At 52.0% G+C, this 15269-nt stretch overlaps 1 protein-coding gene across 1 annotated transcript; it reads left to right on the forward strand.

The window, feature by feature from the left end:
• The first annotated feature begins 522 nt into the window (after window positions 1–522).
• On the forward strand, window positions 523–14886 carry PLPP7 (phospholipid phosphatase 7 (inactive)). The gene is made up of 2 exons (XM_004375770.1): window positions 523–1111; window positions 14522–14886. Exons 1-2 carry the CDS (start codon window positions 661–663, stop codon window positions 14884–14886), a joined length of 816 nt encoding a protein of 271 aa, XP_004375827.1. The 5' UTR covers window positions 523–660.
• The last annotated feature ends 383 nt before the right edge of the window (window positions 14887–15269 follow it).

Here is a 15269-nt window from a genome sequence, read left to right on the forward strand (position 1 = left end):
CCTGTCTGTTTAATGACATGCTGTCACAGAGGGAGGAGCTGCGCCTGGCCCCAAGGGACCCAAGATGTTGCTTTCAGTGACGTCGTCAACTCCATCTGGTGTCCTGAGACACCTTTGGCCTGGGCTTTAATGTCCAGGCATTAGACTAGGTCCAAGCTGCCCAGGCTAGTGGGGCTGGCAGGCCTGGCTCACAGGGGTCTGGACCACTCACAGGGAAGCTGGTAAAAGCAGGGGTGAGTCCAGAACCCCGCATCTGCCCCGGCCGCAGGCAGAGCTGAGTCCAGGGGAGCAGGAGGACTACATTTCCCAGAGTCCCCAAGGCCTGGGAATGAGCCATTGGAAGATTTAAATAGCCCAGGCCTGAGGCAGCCAGGCCGCAGCTGTAGAGGCGTCTGCCTCCCCTTGGCTTCATTGGCGCTGGCCTCGCATTGGTGGGCTTGATTGGCTGCCCAGCCTGGCACTGACGTCCTCTTCGAGCCTGGTAGCAGACGGAGGTAAACAGCCATGTGCATTCCTCCACTCTATATTTAACAGCTGCGGCGTGTACCGGAGAAGGCAGGGAGACAGGGACGGGGCGGCTCTCTGGGCCCATCTTATCTTCGGGGGGAAGACTCTTGGAGCTGGGCTGGCACTGGCCTTCTCCGTGTGAACGAGGCTGCTATGCCAGCTTCCCAGAGCAGGGCCCGGGCCCGGGACCGCAACAATGTCCTCAACCGGGCCGAGTTCCTGTCCCTGAACCAGCCCCCCAAGGGGGCCCCGGAGCCCCGAAGCTCGGGCAGGAAGGCTCCGGGCCTGTCGGCACAGTCCCCAACCCCTGGTGACGGGGCCCGAGAGCGGCGCCAGTCGCAGCAGCTGCCCGAGGAGGACTGCATGCAGTTGAACCCCTCCTTCAAGGGCATTGCCTTCAACTCCCTGCTGGCCATCGACATTTGCATGTCCAAGCGGCTGGGAGTGTGCGCCGGCAGGGCTTCGTCCTGGGCCAGCGCCCGCTCCATGGTCAAGCTCATTGGCATCACAGGCCACGGCATTCCCTGGATCGGGGGCACCATCCTCTGCCTGGTGAAGAGTAGCACACTGGCCGGCCAGGAGGTGCTTATGAACCTGCTTCTGGGTGAGTGTGCCTGCGTCCACCACCGCCCTGCCAGGCCCCTTGGGAAGTAGCTTTCCCCTCCCTGGGGCCAGCAGGATTGGCCACAGGGCCCTCAGAATCCGGCTGGAACGATCTAATGAGGTTAAGCAGGAAGGGTGTCCCAGAAACAGGCTGTGGGGAAGCAAGCAACGGGGATGCGCAGATGAGGGCCCCCTGCAAAACGGGGGCCAAGAAAGAGCGGAGGCACAGTGGGAACCTCTGAGGAAGGCCCAGCTCTTGGCAGAGGTTGCCACTGCCCCAAGGAAGCTTGAAAGGAAGGGTGGGGGCCAGAAGGCCGTGGCCTCCATGGGACGGTCGGAGGTCTGGTGGGTGTCCTAGAGCCAGTGTCTCACCTGGGTAACTCCCACCCCACGGGTTGGGGTCCTGGAGTTTCTTAGACACTTAGCAGGCAGCTTTGTGTGCTGCTTGCCACCATGTGCACCCTGATATCCTAGCACTGATGCCTGCTTGGTTCAGGGACCCTGCCCAGAATTCTCCCACAGGGCCTTGGGGCCCTGGGGGTTCAGCCTGGGGCTCCCACCCACCCAGAGTCTCCTGGAGATCTTACCTGCCCCTTCCCCAAGGCAGTCACTGGAGGAGGGGGCCTTGCCTGTTTTTCCAAAGTCTGTGCCACGAGCATTGTTCAGTTGAGCACTTGCCCTGAGCCAAGCACCACGTGGGGACCGTGTGGAAGGAGGGACCTTCCCTCCACCCAGAGGGTGACTCCCAATCCCCATTTGGCCACACCCCCTGGGCACCTCTGGATCCTCAAAGTGCTCCATGAACTCTGCTTCAGCCCTCCACACCAGGCCCCATATTGATTCGCTTGCCCCTCCCAGTGTGGCCACCATTTTGGAGACAAGTGGGGAGAGGAGGTCTCAGGTGAAGCAAAGATTGACTAAGTGTCCCAGTTCCAGAAGGGGTGAGGTTGGACCACTGAGAACTGTGGTCCTAGAGAAAGTTGTGATAAAAACATGCATCTCCTCCCTTGGTGTCTCCGAGAGTCTGGGTGCTCCATGCGCTGGGTGTGGGTGGGGACTTGATGAGGAGAAAACAATTAAATACTTTCTGTAGGCAATGGTAGGTCTGGCCCCGTGGAGGTTTTCTGTTCTTATTACTAAATTCTTGACAATTCATTGATTACATTTTTTTTATCCTGAATAAACAGCCCCACAAGGCTGGTGCCATTATCATTCCCATTATACAGGTTAGGAAACTGAGGTTCCTCTAAATAAAGTAACCTGGTCAAGGCCTCAGAGCTTGAGATTGGCACCAGGTCTGCCCGACTTCCAGGCTTCTGTTCTTCCTGTGAGCCGCGCGATGGGCTTGGAGGCAGGGACAGAGCAGGGCAGCCAAGGTGCTGGGCCAGGAGCTTCCAGGGGCAGAAACCTGCTCTCATTATCTGTGGTTTCCCCTGTGGCTACTGAGGCCTCACACAGGGCTCAAGAAAACCGTGTTGGGGTTGAGGCTGCCTGGTGTCAGGACGGTGGTGGAAAAGCACAGAGGACGGCAAATACCCGAGCCTCACTCTCAACCTGGCTTCCCCAGGCCCCATCTGCCTGTCCCTTCCCCTATGGTTATGTATTAGTAGTATGTTGAGTGTTTACTATGAGTTGGCTTTGCATAAGGCCACATCATTATTTCTCATCCTCACCACAACCCCTCGAGGGAGGGGCTGTTATCCTCACTTAAAGAGGAGGAAACAGAGGCACAGGGCGATGACTTGCCCAAGGTCATGCAGTTGATCAATGGTGGAGTCAGGGTTAGAAGTAGGTGCATCTCTTGCTCTGCTTTGCATTTTTCAGGGGAAAGGCACAGAGGGAACCAGCCTCTGTTTGGTGCTTCAGGCAGGATGAAGAGCAGGGAAGCAGGGACAAGCCAGGGGATGCAGATCTCAGCTTTCTCACAGTCAGACCTGCCCAACTCCCACACAGATGGTCCAGAAAGAGAGTGAGCTCCCTGTGGCAGGAGGCATGCAAGCAAGCTTCCCCTTGGCGCCAACTAAAATAGCTCCACTGTTATCATTTTTTTTTTTTATACATGAACATTTGCTTTTAAGAAAGTCTCCCTTGCCCAAAATATTTAAAAGTATCTAAACTACCTGTTGAGATCAGATTTCTGGCTCCTCTCAGCAGCCAGACACAAAGGTGTTTGTTCCATAGGATGATGAACAAAATCCAAGATGCCTCGCCTCTTGAATATGAATGGGAGAGTAGTTTTTTAAGTCTTTAGGGAAATGATCTGTTGAGCTTCATTATGTACCAAATCCTATGCCATGAACATCCTACATTTTATTTTTAAAAAATCTTCCCAGTGACCTTTCAAGGTAAGTATTAATATGCCCATTTTATAGATGAATAAACTGAGGCTCCAAGAAGTTAAGGGACTTGCCCACACCCACACAGCTGTTTAAGTAGTAGATCTGGTAACCAAATCAAGTCCTCCTGACTACAAACCCCACACCTTCCCCCTCACCTCCACCTGCCTGCGGGTCAGGCAGGTCAGACGTTATCACCCATATTTTCCGGCTTCACTCCTGAAGCATGTTTGTAGTGAAGAGGTGAAGGGTCTAGGAGATTTTCTGTCTGCCAGCACCTTTGGTGACACATCCAGGTACTGAGACCATTGAGCAATATGGGCCTGGTGCAAAGCAGCCACTTGGCAATGGCCACTCAGAGCAGGCAGGGTGGGAAGAGCAGGTCTGTGGGCCTGTGGTCACTTCCTGTGGATGCAGGTCCAGTCCCTCAGCTCGGTGGGAAAAAATTGCAGCAACCAGTGCCAGGCAGGCTGTGATCCCACAGCCCTGGCCTGACTCACCAGGAGGGGCTGTGGCCACCGTTCCCCACCCAGGTAATCAGAGCAACAGCTGAGCATAAATGTCGGGGTTCTGCCTGCTCTTTAGTCTTTAGGGGGGCCTGGTGCCTTTCAACCCTAGAGCACAGATCTGAGGTCAGCCTAGACTTTATTCTGCCCGTTACTTCCTGTGCAAACTCGTTCCTGTCTCTGAGCCTATTTCCTGCTCTGTATGATGAGGCCATAGGCTTGTGGTGGGGATTTAAAGAGAGGGTGATTGGTACAGTGGCTGGTTCGTGGCCCGTGCCCAGGGAATGGTGACATCACTGTTGTGGAAACTGTTGGAGAATTAGCATCTCAGGACCCAGGGGTTAAGGTAGCTCTGCCCAGCCCTGCCCACCCACTCCAAGCACCAGGGCACCCTGCAGACTCCTGGCACAGTCTTTGGGCTGGAAGTCGAGGCTTCCGTGCTTATGTTTGGGACCTTGGCTCCCCTAAGCCCCCAAGGGACCACTTAGGTGGCTTGGGAAATAGGAGCTCTGGCCACCACCAGGCCTATGAAGGGTCCCAGCTAGGCCAGGAGGAAGTTCTCCGCATGCTCCGTGCACGGCCTGTGGTCCTGCACCCTTCCGGCTCTCTCCTTCCACAGTGCATGCTGCCCAGACTCCAGAAACCTCCCAGGAAGAAGGGGTCTTAGCACCTGGCAAAAGCTTGAACTCTAGCATCAACCAGTCCCGGATGCAAATCCCAGCCTTACTGTGAATCTTGAGCAAGTGACTTCCCCTCTCTGAGCCTGTTTTCTCATCCATCCAGTGGGTCATTAGGATACTTCACTGGAGAATTACATAAAGCTTAGCACAGTGCTTGGCTCCTAGTGATGCTCAGTTAATGCTTGTATAGTGATAATTATCGTCATTGTTAGAAGTCCTGGTCCAGCCTCCCTCCAGGTCCCCTAAAGCTCCTCTCCTTTTCCCTCCCCAAAGGGAGCCAGACGACATCCTGGTTCACCAAGCCAAATTTCCTATGGGCATGTTTCTGTGGTTGAAAATGGCCTCTATGTCTTTTTGCCATGATCTAAGTCGTTTATAAAAGTATCTTTATTGACACTTCTGGGAAAAAAAAATTCAAACATTACAAAGATAGATAATGAAAAAAAGTGATCATCTCCTTTAGACCCCCCCTCTCCAGGGATAACTTCTGCTGCAGTTTGAGGCACATGCCTCTGGACTTTTCTCTGTGCACATACTAACATAGCACATTTTTCTAAATTGACCTTCTATCAGGTTTCACCTGGCTCGGCATTATTCTCGTGGCTGCACCATGCGTGGGCTGGGAGGGACCTACCTACCTGCCATCTACCCTCCCTTTTGGAATTCTGGTCTCAGCCCCCACATCCCTTCACAGCAACCATGAGGGGCAGACACCAGAACTGGTATCTCTGCCTTGCAGCAACTACCCCCACCATCTCCCCATATCCTCCATCCTCCCTCTTGGCCACTTCACAGCATCCCCCCTGGCCCCGGGGCCACCTCACAGCATCCCACCACCACCTAGCCCCCTTGGTTATTTCATAGCATCTCTCCATCCCCCCACCCTCCCCCGACCATCTCTTAGCATGCCCCCTCCACCCCACCCAGTCCCTCTTGGGCCAGCTGTCCAGATAATCTGTTCTGTCAGCTCTCCTATCCCCTGTCCACCGGCGCCTGCTCTCGGTGACAGCCTCTCTACCAAGGCTGGCTTAACCTCTCCCTAGTTGATGGATATGTAGGCCAATTCCAAATCCTCACTGTCAGCAACACTCCTTTTTACTGGAGATGTGTCACACACTAACTTCTCAGCGCTAGAGTGCTGTCCACCCCCTCAGGGAAGTCTTTGGCCACCCCCAGACCAGGTCAAGCCCCCATTCTATGCTATCATTTCATCTGCCCTTGCAGCTGATACAGCAGAAATTAAATAACCAATTGTGCAATTGGGTAGGGTCCCGGTCTGCGTTGCTTCCTGCTTCAGACCCAGCTCCCAGCAGTGTTTGGTGCTCAGTTGAGTGACTAAAAGATGCCATCAGACCTTTATACATGGGATTTTGATCACTCACACCTCAGCAGTCTTTGGAGACAGGTGGAACAGGCTTTAGTGTCTGGATTCTTCAGGTGAGAAAATAGAAGCCCTGAGAAGTTAGGAAATGTGCTCAGAATCACTCAGGCCAGGAGAGTTAGAGACAAAGCAGACCCATACTTCAGCCCCCCGGGCACCGCGGGCTGGAGTGGCTGAGCTCCGGTCAGAGGCAGGGGCTACCCTGGTCAGGAGAGATGCCAGACACACACACCCTGCTCATGCCAATGGAGCGGAGGTTCCAGTGGCAAAAGACTGGATTGTCCTTCAACCCACCCTCTCTGCTCACCACACATTCCTCAGGGGCTGTGTTCTTCTGGAACGGGGCACTGCTTTTTGTTTGTTTAACTTTATTATGGTAAAAGGTATGTAACAAAAAGTCTGCCACTTTAACCATTTTTAAGTGTACAACTCAGTAACATTAATTACATTTACCATGTTGTGCTGCCATCCCCACTATCTATTTCCAAAAGTTGTCCATCACCCCAGACAGGAACTCCGTGCCCCTTAAGCAATAACTCCCCATTTGCCTCCCCCACTCGCCCCCGGTAACCACCAATAAACTTTGGTGTCTCTGCATTTGCCTGCCTTAGATATGCCACATCCATGGGGTCATACAACAGTTGTCCTTTTGGGTCCGACTTGTTTCACTCAGCATAATGCTTCCAAGTTTCACCCACATTGTAGCATTATGTGCGCTGGTTTTTAGAATAACTTTGTAAAAACATGCAGAAGTTTTACATGTTCATGGTAAGGAAAAAAATTAAATGCAGGATTATAAAAAGACAATGTAAAAAAAAGTAACCTCAATCCTCATCCAGAGAGCAGCACTGTTAACAATCGGTATAGAACCTTCCAGACTTTTTTCTCTGAATATAAACACATTTATTTTTATGTGTATATACGTATACATTATTTTACAAAAGTGGCAAGTTCTGTTTTGTAATGTACCATTCCCACTTAACAGACCCCCTAGCTCTCCTTGGGTGGCTATGAACACACATTGCCTTCATCATCTGCAATGGCAGCTGTGTTCAGTTGTCTAGACTTGCCGCAATCTGTCCCATCCGTCTCCTACTGAAGGACATGGGGTTGTTTCACATTTTTCAATGTTATAAATAATGCTGCAGTGGACATCCTTAAGCACAAGTCATGGTGCATGTCCCTGATTATTTCCTGAGGAAATGTTCCTGCAAATGGAATAGCTGAGTCAAAGGGAAACACGTTGTAAAGACTTTGGATTCTGAATGCCAAATGCCCTTCCAGAAATTTGGACCAATTTACACGCCCTCAGGCTGAATCTCAACCTCCAGAAGAGGCTAGAATGGGAGGATTAGAGGCAGGGTCAACCCTCAGGCCAAAGGAACCAGGCCCCTGCTCACAGCCCCAGCCAGCCAGAGATACCCGCCCGCAACCTGCCCCCTTACCAGCCAGCAAGGAGCACACTTAGGGCCCATTTTTGCTTCTCCATTTGCCCACAGCTGAGTCCACAGCCCCCGTCCCCATCCCAGCCCTGAGTCTCCGGGCCCCAGACCTCTGCTGAACTGGTCCTACAGGGCACATCCTCCAGGGAAAGGCAGCCCATGTCCAAAACGGGCCACGTGTGATCATCCCAGCCATCCCCCTGCCCCAGGCATCCCCCACACACACAGCCACTGGCAGACAAGTGATGTTCTAGAGTTGCTGCTTCCATGATAGCAGCTTTCTTCTAAGAAAGCTTTAGTTGCTGCCTTGCCCTCACAATGCCCCCAGCACTCTGGTTTCTTGGCCGCTACAGATCCTGAGGATTGCTGAGTCGGGGGAGAGGAGTGGGCACCAAGGCAGGTTCTCACCACTCCCTGACGAGCAGGAGGCCTTCAGGAGAGCAGGGCCTCAGGAATAACTGGGTTTCCTCCATGCGAGGTTCAGGCATCTCAGGGTGGCGATTGTCAGGACAGGCCAGCGTGAGAGTGGTCCAGCCAAGCACTGCTGTCATCTGATGCTGGTCACAGGTGCCATTTATGGAGAGTTTGCTGCACACGGCCCTCAGAGTAGGTTCTAGAATGAGCCTCATTTTATCAATGAAAGAACAAACGGAGTCTCTGAGGGGATGGCCATACCCAAGGTTGTGCCCAAGGTCATGTAGTTGGCAAGCAGCCGACCTTGATGTGGTCTCTCTGATTCTGAAGCCAAAGTGCATAGCTCCTGCCCTACGCTACTTTGATGAGCAGAGTCCTGGGTTAAGTGATATGCTCTGGGTCACACAGCAAGTCAGGAGCTGTGCAACCTTGGCCAGCTCTCCTAACCTTGGCCCTGAGCTTCCTGCCAGACTGGGCCTTCCCCACATGGGGGGCCTCTTGCTCCCCTCGGAGTCCAGGAGGGGATGTAAGTCAAGACACTCGACAGAGCCATGTGAGCAGAATTCACAAAGCCTTGGGTGATGGCGCCATTTGCTTCTATTTCTGGGTTCCAGATTATGTGCTGACGGTGTCAGAATCACAGTCACACCAATTGCTGGCCATGCTGGGGGAGGGGAGACTCCCTGCAGAGGCAGCAGCAGGGGAAGTGGGTGGTGGTAGGCCAGGGAAGCCGTCGACTGTACTGGGAAGCTTACAGTCCTCACCCCCCAAAACTCAGATGGCTGCAATGTGGTGAGGTGGAAAGACCACAGGTCCCACCACACCTGTAATAAAGTAACTCTGTATAATTCTTTGCTGCTGCCCGTCTGCCCCCTCAACTGTGTGGTCCTGAGAGCAGGGACCCTGACAGGCTGGTTCACTGGCTCTAGTGCCTGGCACAGCACGTGGCATACAGTGGTACCCACGATCTGATGGTCAAGGGAAGGAATTAACTGCACAGCTGGACAGCCAAGCTTAGCCCAACAGTCCCTGAGGGCCACAGGGAGGGAAGGGGGAAGTCCCCACCTCATTATGACCTCAAGAGACAGAACCTGCCAGAAATAGCAGCAGCTTCCCAAAAGCCCAGGTGCATGGTTTTCAAATCATATGATACAGGTAAGCCTCAGAGACCTCCCTGGGGAGGAAGGGATGACCTGTGAGCTGAGCTCCAGATGCCCGACCCCACCCACCCACCCAGCTTCAGCCAGAGCGGTGCCTCCTTCATCTGTTACACGGAGTGTGTCCTTGTATATGTTTTCATGAGGAAAAAAATGTTGTGCTACTAAATATATGAAAGGCATGGATCTAGCTCAATTCTTGGCCTGTGGATCCTGACACCTATGCAGAGAAACTGGAGCATCTGGAAAGGTCAAAGCACAAGCCCTCCTTGCCTCCAGCCACCCCCTCAGAGTGAGGCCAACACGGCCCCCTCCTTCTATCTTTCATTGTGGACCCAGCACCCTCTATGGGCACCTACACTGGGATCATGGTCCCACGACACAGATGGACCCGTGCTTGCTCGGGGCTCACATTCGTCTGGGAAGGTGGATTTTAAACCAGTAATAATTTGCCCTGTTGGCACAACGGTTAAGCGCTTAGCGGCTCTGGGAGAAAAACCTGGCCATCTGCTTCCATAAAGATTGCAGCCAAGAAAACCCTATGGGGCAGTTATACTCTGAAACATGTAATCGACTCAATGGCACACAACAAAAATAATCTGTAAGTTTCTGAGTCTGTTTTTTTGCTGAGAAATTTGGTCACCAATAAGACAGATGACCCACGTCTTCCAGTGATTACTGTCATGCTTTGACCTAACTCTGGCTCTAGCTAGTCCCCCTGAGGCCCCAGTGGCCCTCCTGGTACCCAGACCTGGCCGGCCACTGCCTACCAGCGCCCTCTGCCCTGGGCCCTGACTCCCTGACATACCCTTGGGAAGCTTTCCTTCAGATGGTGGAGGTCTTGGACCCTAGGCCAGACCATTTTGACCTTGGTAGGACCTCAGAGCAGAAAACCTTTTCACTGAAGTGCCTGCTTGAAGCCACCCATCCAGGGTCTGAAAGTCTTAAATTGCTTACCTGGCTCAAAGAGGAAGAATAACAGCAGCAATGCTAACAGCCACCCTTTCTCGAAGGCTGGACACATGCCAAGCTGTGCTAAATGCTTCACGTGCACTAATTAGCTCATTTCATCCTCATGACAACCCCTGTTACAGATGAGAAGACTGAGGCTTAGAGAGGTGAAGGAACTTGCTCTTTTTTGTATACTTTTTTCCTTTTCTTTTCTTTTTTATTGTGATGAAAATATACCTGAGTGCAGTATTTATTTAACAAAACGTACACCAGCTCAATAATTTATACATCTACAATTCAGCAACATTGATTACATTCTCCAAGAAAGTTGCTCTTTTTTTATATATATAATATTTTATTGTGTTTTTGGTGAAAGTTTACACAGCAAATTAGGTTCCCATTTAACAATTTCTCTACATATTGTTCAATGACATTGGTTACAGTTTTCACAATGTGTCAGCATTCTTGTTATTTCCATTCTGGTTGTTCCATTTCCATTGCTCTAGCTTCCCTTCCCCACCCCTTACCTTTCATCTTTGCTTTAGGGTAAATGTTGACCATTTGGTCTCATATGGATGATTTTTTAAAGGAACACAGTACTCACAGGTGATATTGTTTATTTTATGAGCCAATCTGTTATTTAGCTGAAAGGTGAGGGTGTGGTTTCATTACAAAGTTTAAAGGGTATTTCAAGGCAATAGTCTCAGGGATTACTCTAGTATCTACCAGTCCAGTAAGTCTGGACTTTTTAAGGAATTTGAGTTTTGTTCAACATTTTTCTGCCATTCTATCTGGGACGAGGTATTGTGTCACTGGTCGGAACGATTAGTAGTTGTAGCTGGGCACCATCTAGTTCTTCTGGTCTCTGGGTAGATGAGGCTGTGATTCATGCAGACTATTAGTCCTGTAGACTACTTTCTTTGAGTTTTTTGTTTCCTTCTTTCTCTCTTGCTCCAGACAAATAGAGACCAGTAACTATATCTTAGATGGCCACTCACAAGCTTTTAAGATCCTAGACACTACTCACAAAACTAGGATATAGAACATAACCTTTATGAACTATGTTATGCCAATTGACTGAGTTGTACCACGAGACTATCGTCCTAAGCCTTCAAACCCAGTAAACCAATCCCACAAGGTGTTTGGCTATGTCTAGGAAGTATCCATAACCATGCCCCCATGTACTTTATTATATATATGAATACGTATACAGCATACACATACACGTACATACATATACCTACAGATACGCCTATATGAGCACCCACACATATACCTTCCTATACACATATGTGCATACATATCTACCTATGTAACCACACATATATTTTTTGGTTGTTATTGCAAAATTGTATATGTTACAGCATTTCCAAAAACGTCCCTTATTCTCGTGTACTTCTTAGTGTCATAGGAACTTACTTTTAATAAGTAGAGGGGCCAGGACTCTTCTGAACCTGCCTATGATTCCGGAGCCTGCTAGTTTAACCCCCATCCCACATTCTGTTGTTGTTAGGTGCTGTTGAGTCAATTTCAACTCATAACAATCCCATATGACAGAGTAGAACTTCCCCATAGGATTTTCTAGGCTGTAATCTTTATGGGAGCAAATTACCAGATCTCTCTCCTGCAGAATCGCTGGGTGGGTTCGAAACGCCAACCTTTCCATTAGCCGCCAAGTGCTTGCCCTCCCGCAAACGGAGGAAGCCTGATACCCCAGGTCGTTTCTTTGGGGCTTGCAGATGACAGATGCGCCTCTCTGCACTGGAGAGGGTGGCTGACTCCTCTTGGCCTGGCCCCCTACCTCAGCTTCTCCATTAAGCTGAGGGGTCCCAAGGGTGTCAGACACAGCCACCTCCTCCCTCCCACCTGCCCTGGGGACCTGGCAGTCCCTGGTCCCTCTCTTCTGCCGGGACTGTGACCTCTGCAAGCCCAAGATGACTCTGAGCCTGAGCCTGGCCTCTGGATCAGCAGCATGTGAGCTGGCTGGCCACTCACCTCGTGGTTGCCTCTGTGTGCTCCAGCAAGAGGCCTGGGAGCCTGGGAGGCAGTTACCATGGAAACGGAGGGGGGTGTAGCAGGAGGTTCTCTCCTCCCTCAGGCTCCTCCTCTCGCAGGCCTTGGTAGCCAGGCATCCCAGGGCAGGCAGACATCAGCCAACCATGTGGCTGATGAGAGGGGCAGGAACCACAGGAGAGGCCAGGGGTTCAAATCCCAAGGCAAGAGCCCGGACTCTAAGCAACATCCCCTGCAGAGGGCAGGAGAAGCTCTAACCAGGGAGGGCAGTGTTGTTTGGAAGCAGTCTGAATGTTCAGCCAGTAGGACTGTTAAATACACTTGGTGCCTCATCTGCTGCATGTGGCAAGATTTTCAAAAGCAGGTTACAGAGCAGTGTATGGAGAGCAAGTTTCAGTTTTTCTTCTGTGATCCATAGAGGGACAGAAGAGTCTGGAACAGTGGCTACCTCTGGGTGGTAGGATCAGAGGTAATTTAAACATTTCCTTTTGCTTTCTGTTTTATAAAGTTTCTACAGTGAACATCTACTGTGTAATTTTTTTCAAAAAAAATTTTTTTTTTTAATTTCTAAGCAAGAGCAGTTGAGAGCCAATAATGTTGATGAATGCTGCAAGTTTTCTGGGAGGTTGCATTCAGCTGTCATTTAGTCTAATCGAGCCCTCCCGTGTGGCAGGCGCTCAAGGGGACCATCTCATCCTGGTTTGCCTGTGACTGTTGTGATTTTAGCACTGAACGTCTTGCGCCTTGGGGAACCCCTCTGACCTGGACAAAGCTGCAGCAGTTGGTCACCCTACAGGCATGGTGCCAGGCACCCTCGCGCAGATCTTACCTGGCCTCACAACAGCCCTGGAGGGAGGTTTTCTTTGTCTTGAACTTACACGTGAGGAAAGTTAGAGGACTTGTCCAAGGTCACACAGCCCAGAGGCTCCAGGTCTGGGGCTCAACCCAGATCCCTGACTATGACACTTGGTGCTTCACCACTGCACCACACTGCCGGTTTTGCCTTCACTGTCACCTGAAGAAGGGCTTATGGGTACTGTGACCTCATAGGGGTCAAGCAAGGTCACCTGGGACCAGTTGTTCCTAGGGCTGGGAAAGAATGTGGGGCACAGGTATAGGGCTCTCCGTTGACCGTGCACCTGGCCCTGCTGCTGCACCCTCAACCCCATGTCAGAGGGTTTGCCTGGAGCTTCCTGCTTTGGCTCTCTGGGGGCCAGTGTGATCAGCTGTGTGAAACCAGGACCCAGAGAGGCAGGGTGGCCTCTCTAGAGCCACACAGGGGGCTGGCGACAGAGGTGGGATGGAGACCCAGGTCTCCCATGTGCTCCCCAAATGAGGAAAGAGTCCAGGCAGACAGGGATCCCTGGGTTGGAATCCCTGCTCCAGCCCTCTGGCCATGAGCCTTGGGCCAGCAACTCAACTAACACTGGGTACTTGCACTGGGCGTAAACTGAGGAATAACACCAACATGGCCCTTGCCTCAATGAGTGATGGTGCAGGGAGAGGAAGAGCAGATGCTAACATCTCACCACCCAACAGATTCCTCAGTTACAGCTGGACAGGGACCATGAAAGAGAAATGCTGGGTGCTGAGAGAGCACAGTCAGAGGCTAGCCTGGTCTGCGCATCAGGGAAAGCTTCCCCGAGGAGGTGACACTTAAGCTGAGACCTGAAGGATGAGCCAGTGGAAAGGGAAAGGGGAGGACATTCCAGAAAGGAGCAGCAGGTATGAATGCTCCAGGGAACCTGTGGCTTTGTCTTGTCCTCTGTAAAATGGGGATGATGCTAGTAGTCCTGCACTCAGGGCTGTCAGGGGCTCTCAGTGAGGTCATTTGAGAAAATCACCCACTCTTTCATTCACATCTCCCAAACCAAAAACGAAACCAATTGCCTTTGAGTCAGTTTGAGTTCACGGCGACCTCATGTGTGTCAGAATAGAACTGTGCTCCATAGGGTTTCCAATGCCTTTTTTTGGAAGTAGATCTCTAGGCCTTCCTTCCAAGGTGCCACTGGGTGACTTTGAACTGCCAACCTTTTGGTTAGTAGCCAAGTGCTTAACCATTTGTGCCACCCAGGGACACCCTCACACCTCCCAGCTATGAGCAAAATGGGACCCCCCCCACCCTCATGGGGCACATGGCTGGTGGGGAGAAGAGAGAGAAGAGACAAATCAGCAAGAATATACAATATAATACGTCAGATGGTGAGAAACACTATAAAGAAAAATAAAGCCTAGTGATGGGGAGAGAGACCGTGGGGGCTTTTATAAATGGGGTTGTCAGGGAAAACTCCTATGAAGGAATTGAGGGGGTAAGCATGTGAATATCCAGGAGGAGTGCATTCCAGGTGGGGGCACAGCAGGGGCAAAGGCCCTGAGGTGGGGTGTGTTTGAGGTTAGCATGCTGCAGTGACGTAGTGGGGAGGGAGGTGGGAGAAGAAGTCGGAGGAGCCTGGGGCTGCGCAGCTTGGCCTGGGGGGCCCCAGAAGGTCGATGGCTCTGACAGCCTGCATGCCTGTGTCTCCTGCCCACAGCCCTGCTCCTGGACATTATGACAGTGGCCGGTGTGCAGAAGCTCATCAAGCGGCGAGGTCCATATGAGACGAGCCCCAGCCTCCTGGACTATCTCACCATGGACGTCTACGCCTTCCCAGCTGGGCATGCCAGCCGCGCCGCCATGGTGTCCAAGTTCTTCCTCAGCCACCTGGTGCTGGCAGTGCCCCTGCGTGTCCTCCTGGTGCTCTGGGCCTTCTGTGTGGGCCTGTCACGTGTGATGATCGGGCGCCACCACATTACGGACGTCATCTCAGGCTTCATTATTGGCTACTTCCAGTTCCGTCTGGTGGAGATGGTCTGGATGTCCTCCAACACCTGCCAGATGCTCATCTCGGCCTGGTGAGCCTCCCACTCACAGCACACCTTCCCAAGGAGGCTGGAGGAGAGAGTGGCCAGAGAGAGGCAGCAGGAGGATGCAGGGGTCAGCAGGGTTTGGTGAACCAGCAGTCCCAGAGTTGCAGTCAGCCACTCCCAATTCGACTTTCCCTTCCGGGTTGGAGGCTGGCAGCCCCAACTGGCGTGTTCGGTCGTGCTGGGCACCACCTGCCCCTTTGCTTGGAATCCACGTCTCCTCTCTAGGCCAGCAGGGGTCCAGCCATGGAGACAGCCCTGCTAAGCTTCTGCTCTGGAGATGACAAGCAAGAACCAAGATGGCGGGAGAGGGGCTGAGTCTTGTCCTTTTGTCGTCATAACTGTTGAGTTCTTGGCTGTGCCTACCACACCAGA

Source organism: Trichechus manatus, unplaced genomic scaffold (assembly GCF_000243295.1).
Source record: "Trichechus manatus latirostris isolate Lorelei unplaced genomic scaffold, TriManLat1.0 scaffold00038, whole genome shotgun sequence".
NCBI lineage: Eukaryota > Metazoa > Chordata > Mammalia > Sirenia > Trichechidae > Trichechus > Trichechus manatus.

Coding starts and splice junctions, on each gene's coding strand:
- PLPP7 (XM_004375770.1), top strand. CDS start 661: ATGCCAGCTTCCCAGAGCAGGGCCCGGGCCCGGGACCGCAACAATGTC. Junction 1,112..14,521: donor GCTTATGAACCTGCTTCTGG/GTGAGTGTGCCT, acceptor TCCTGCCCACAG/CCCTGCTCCTGGACATTATG.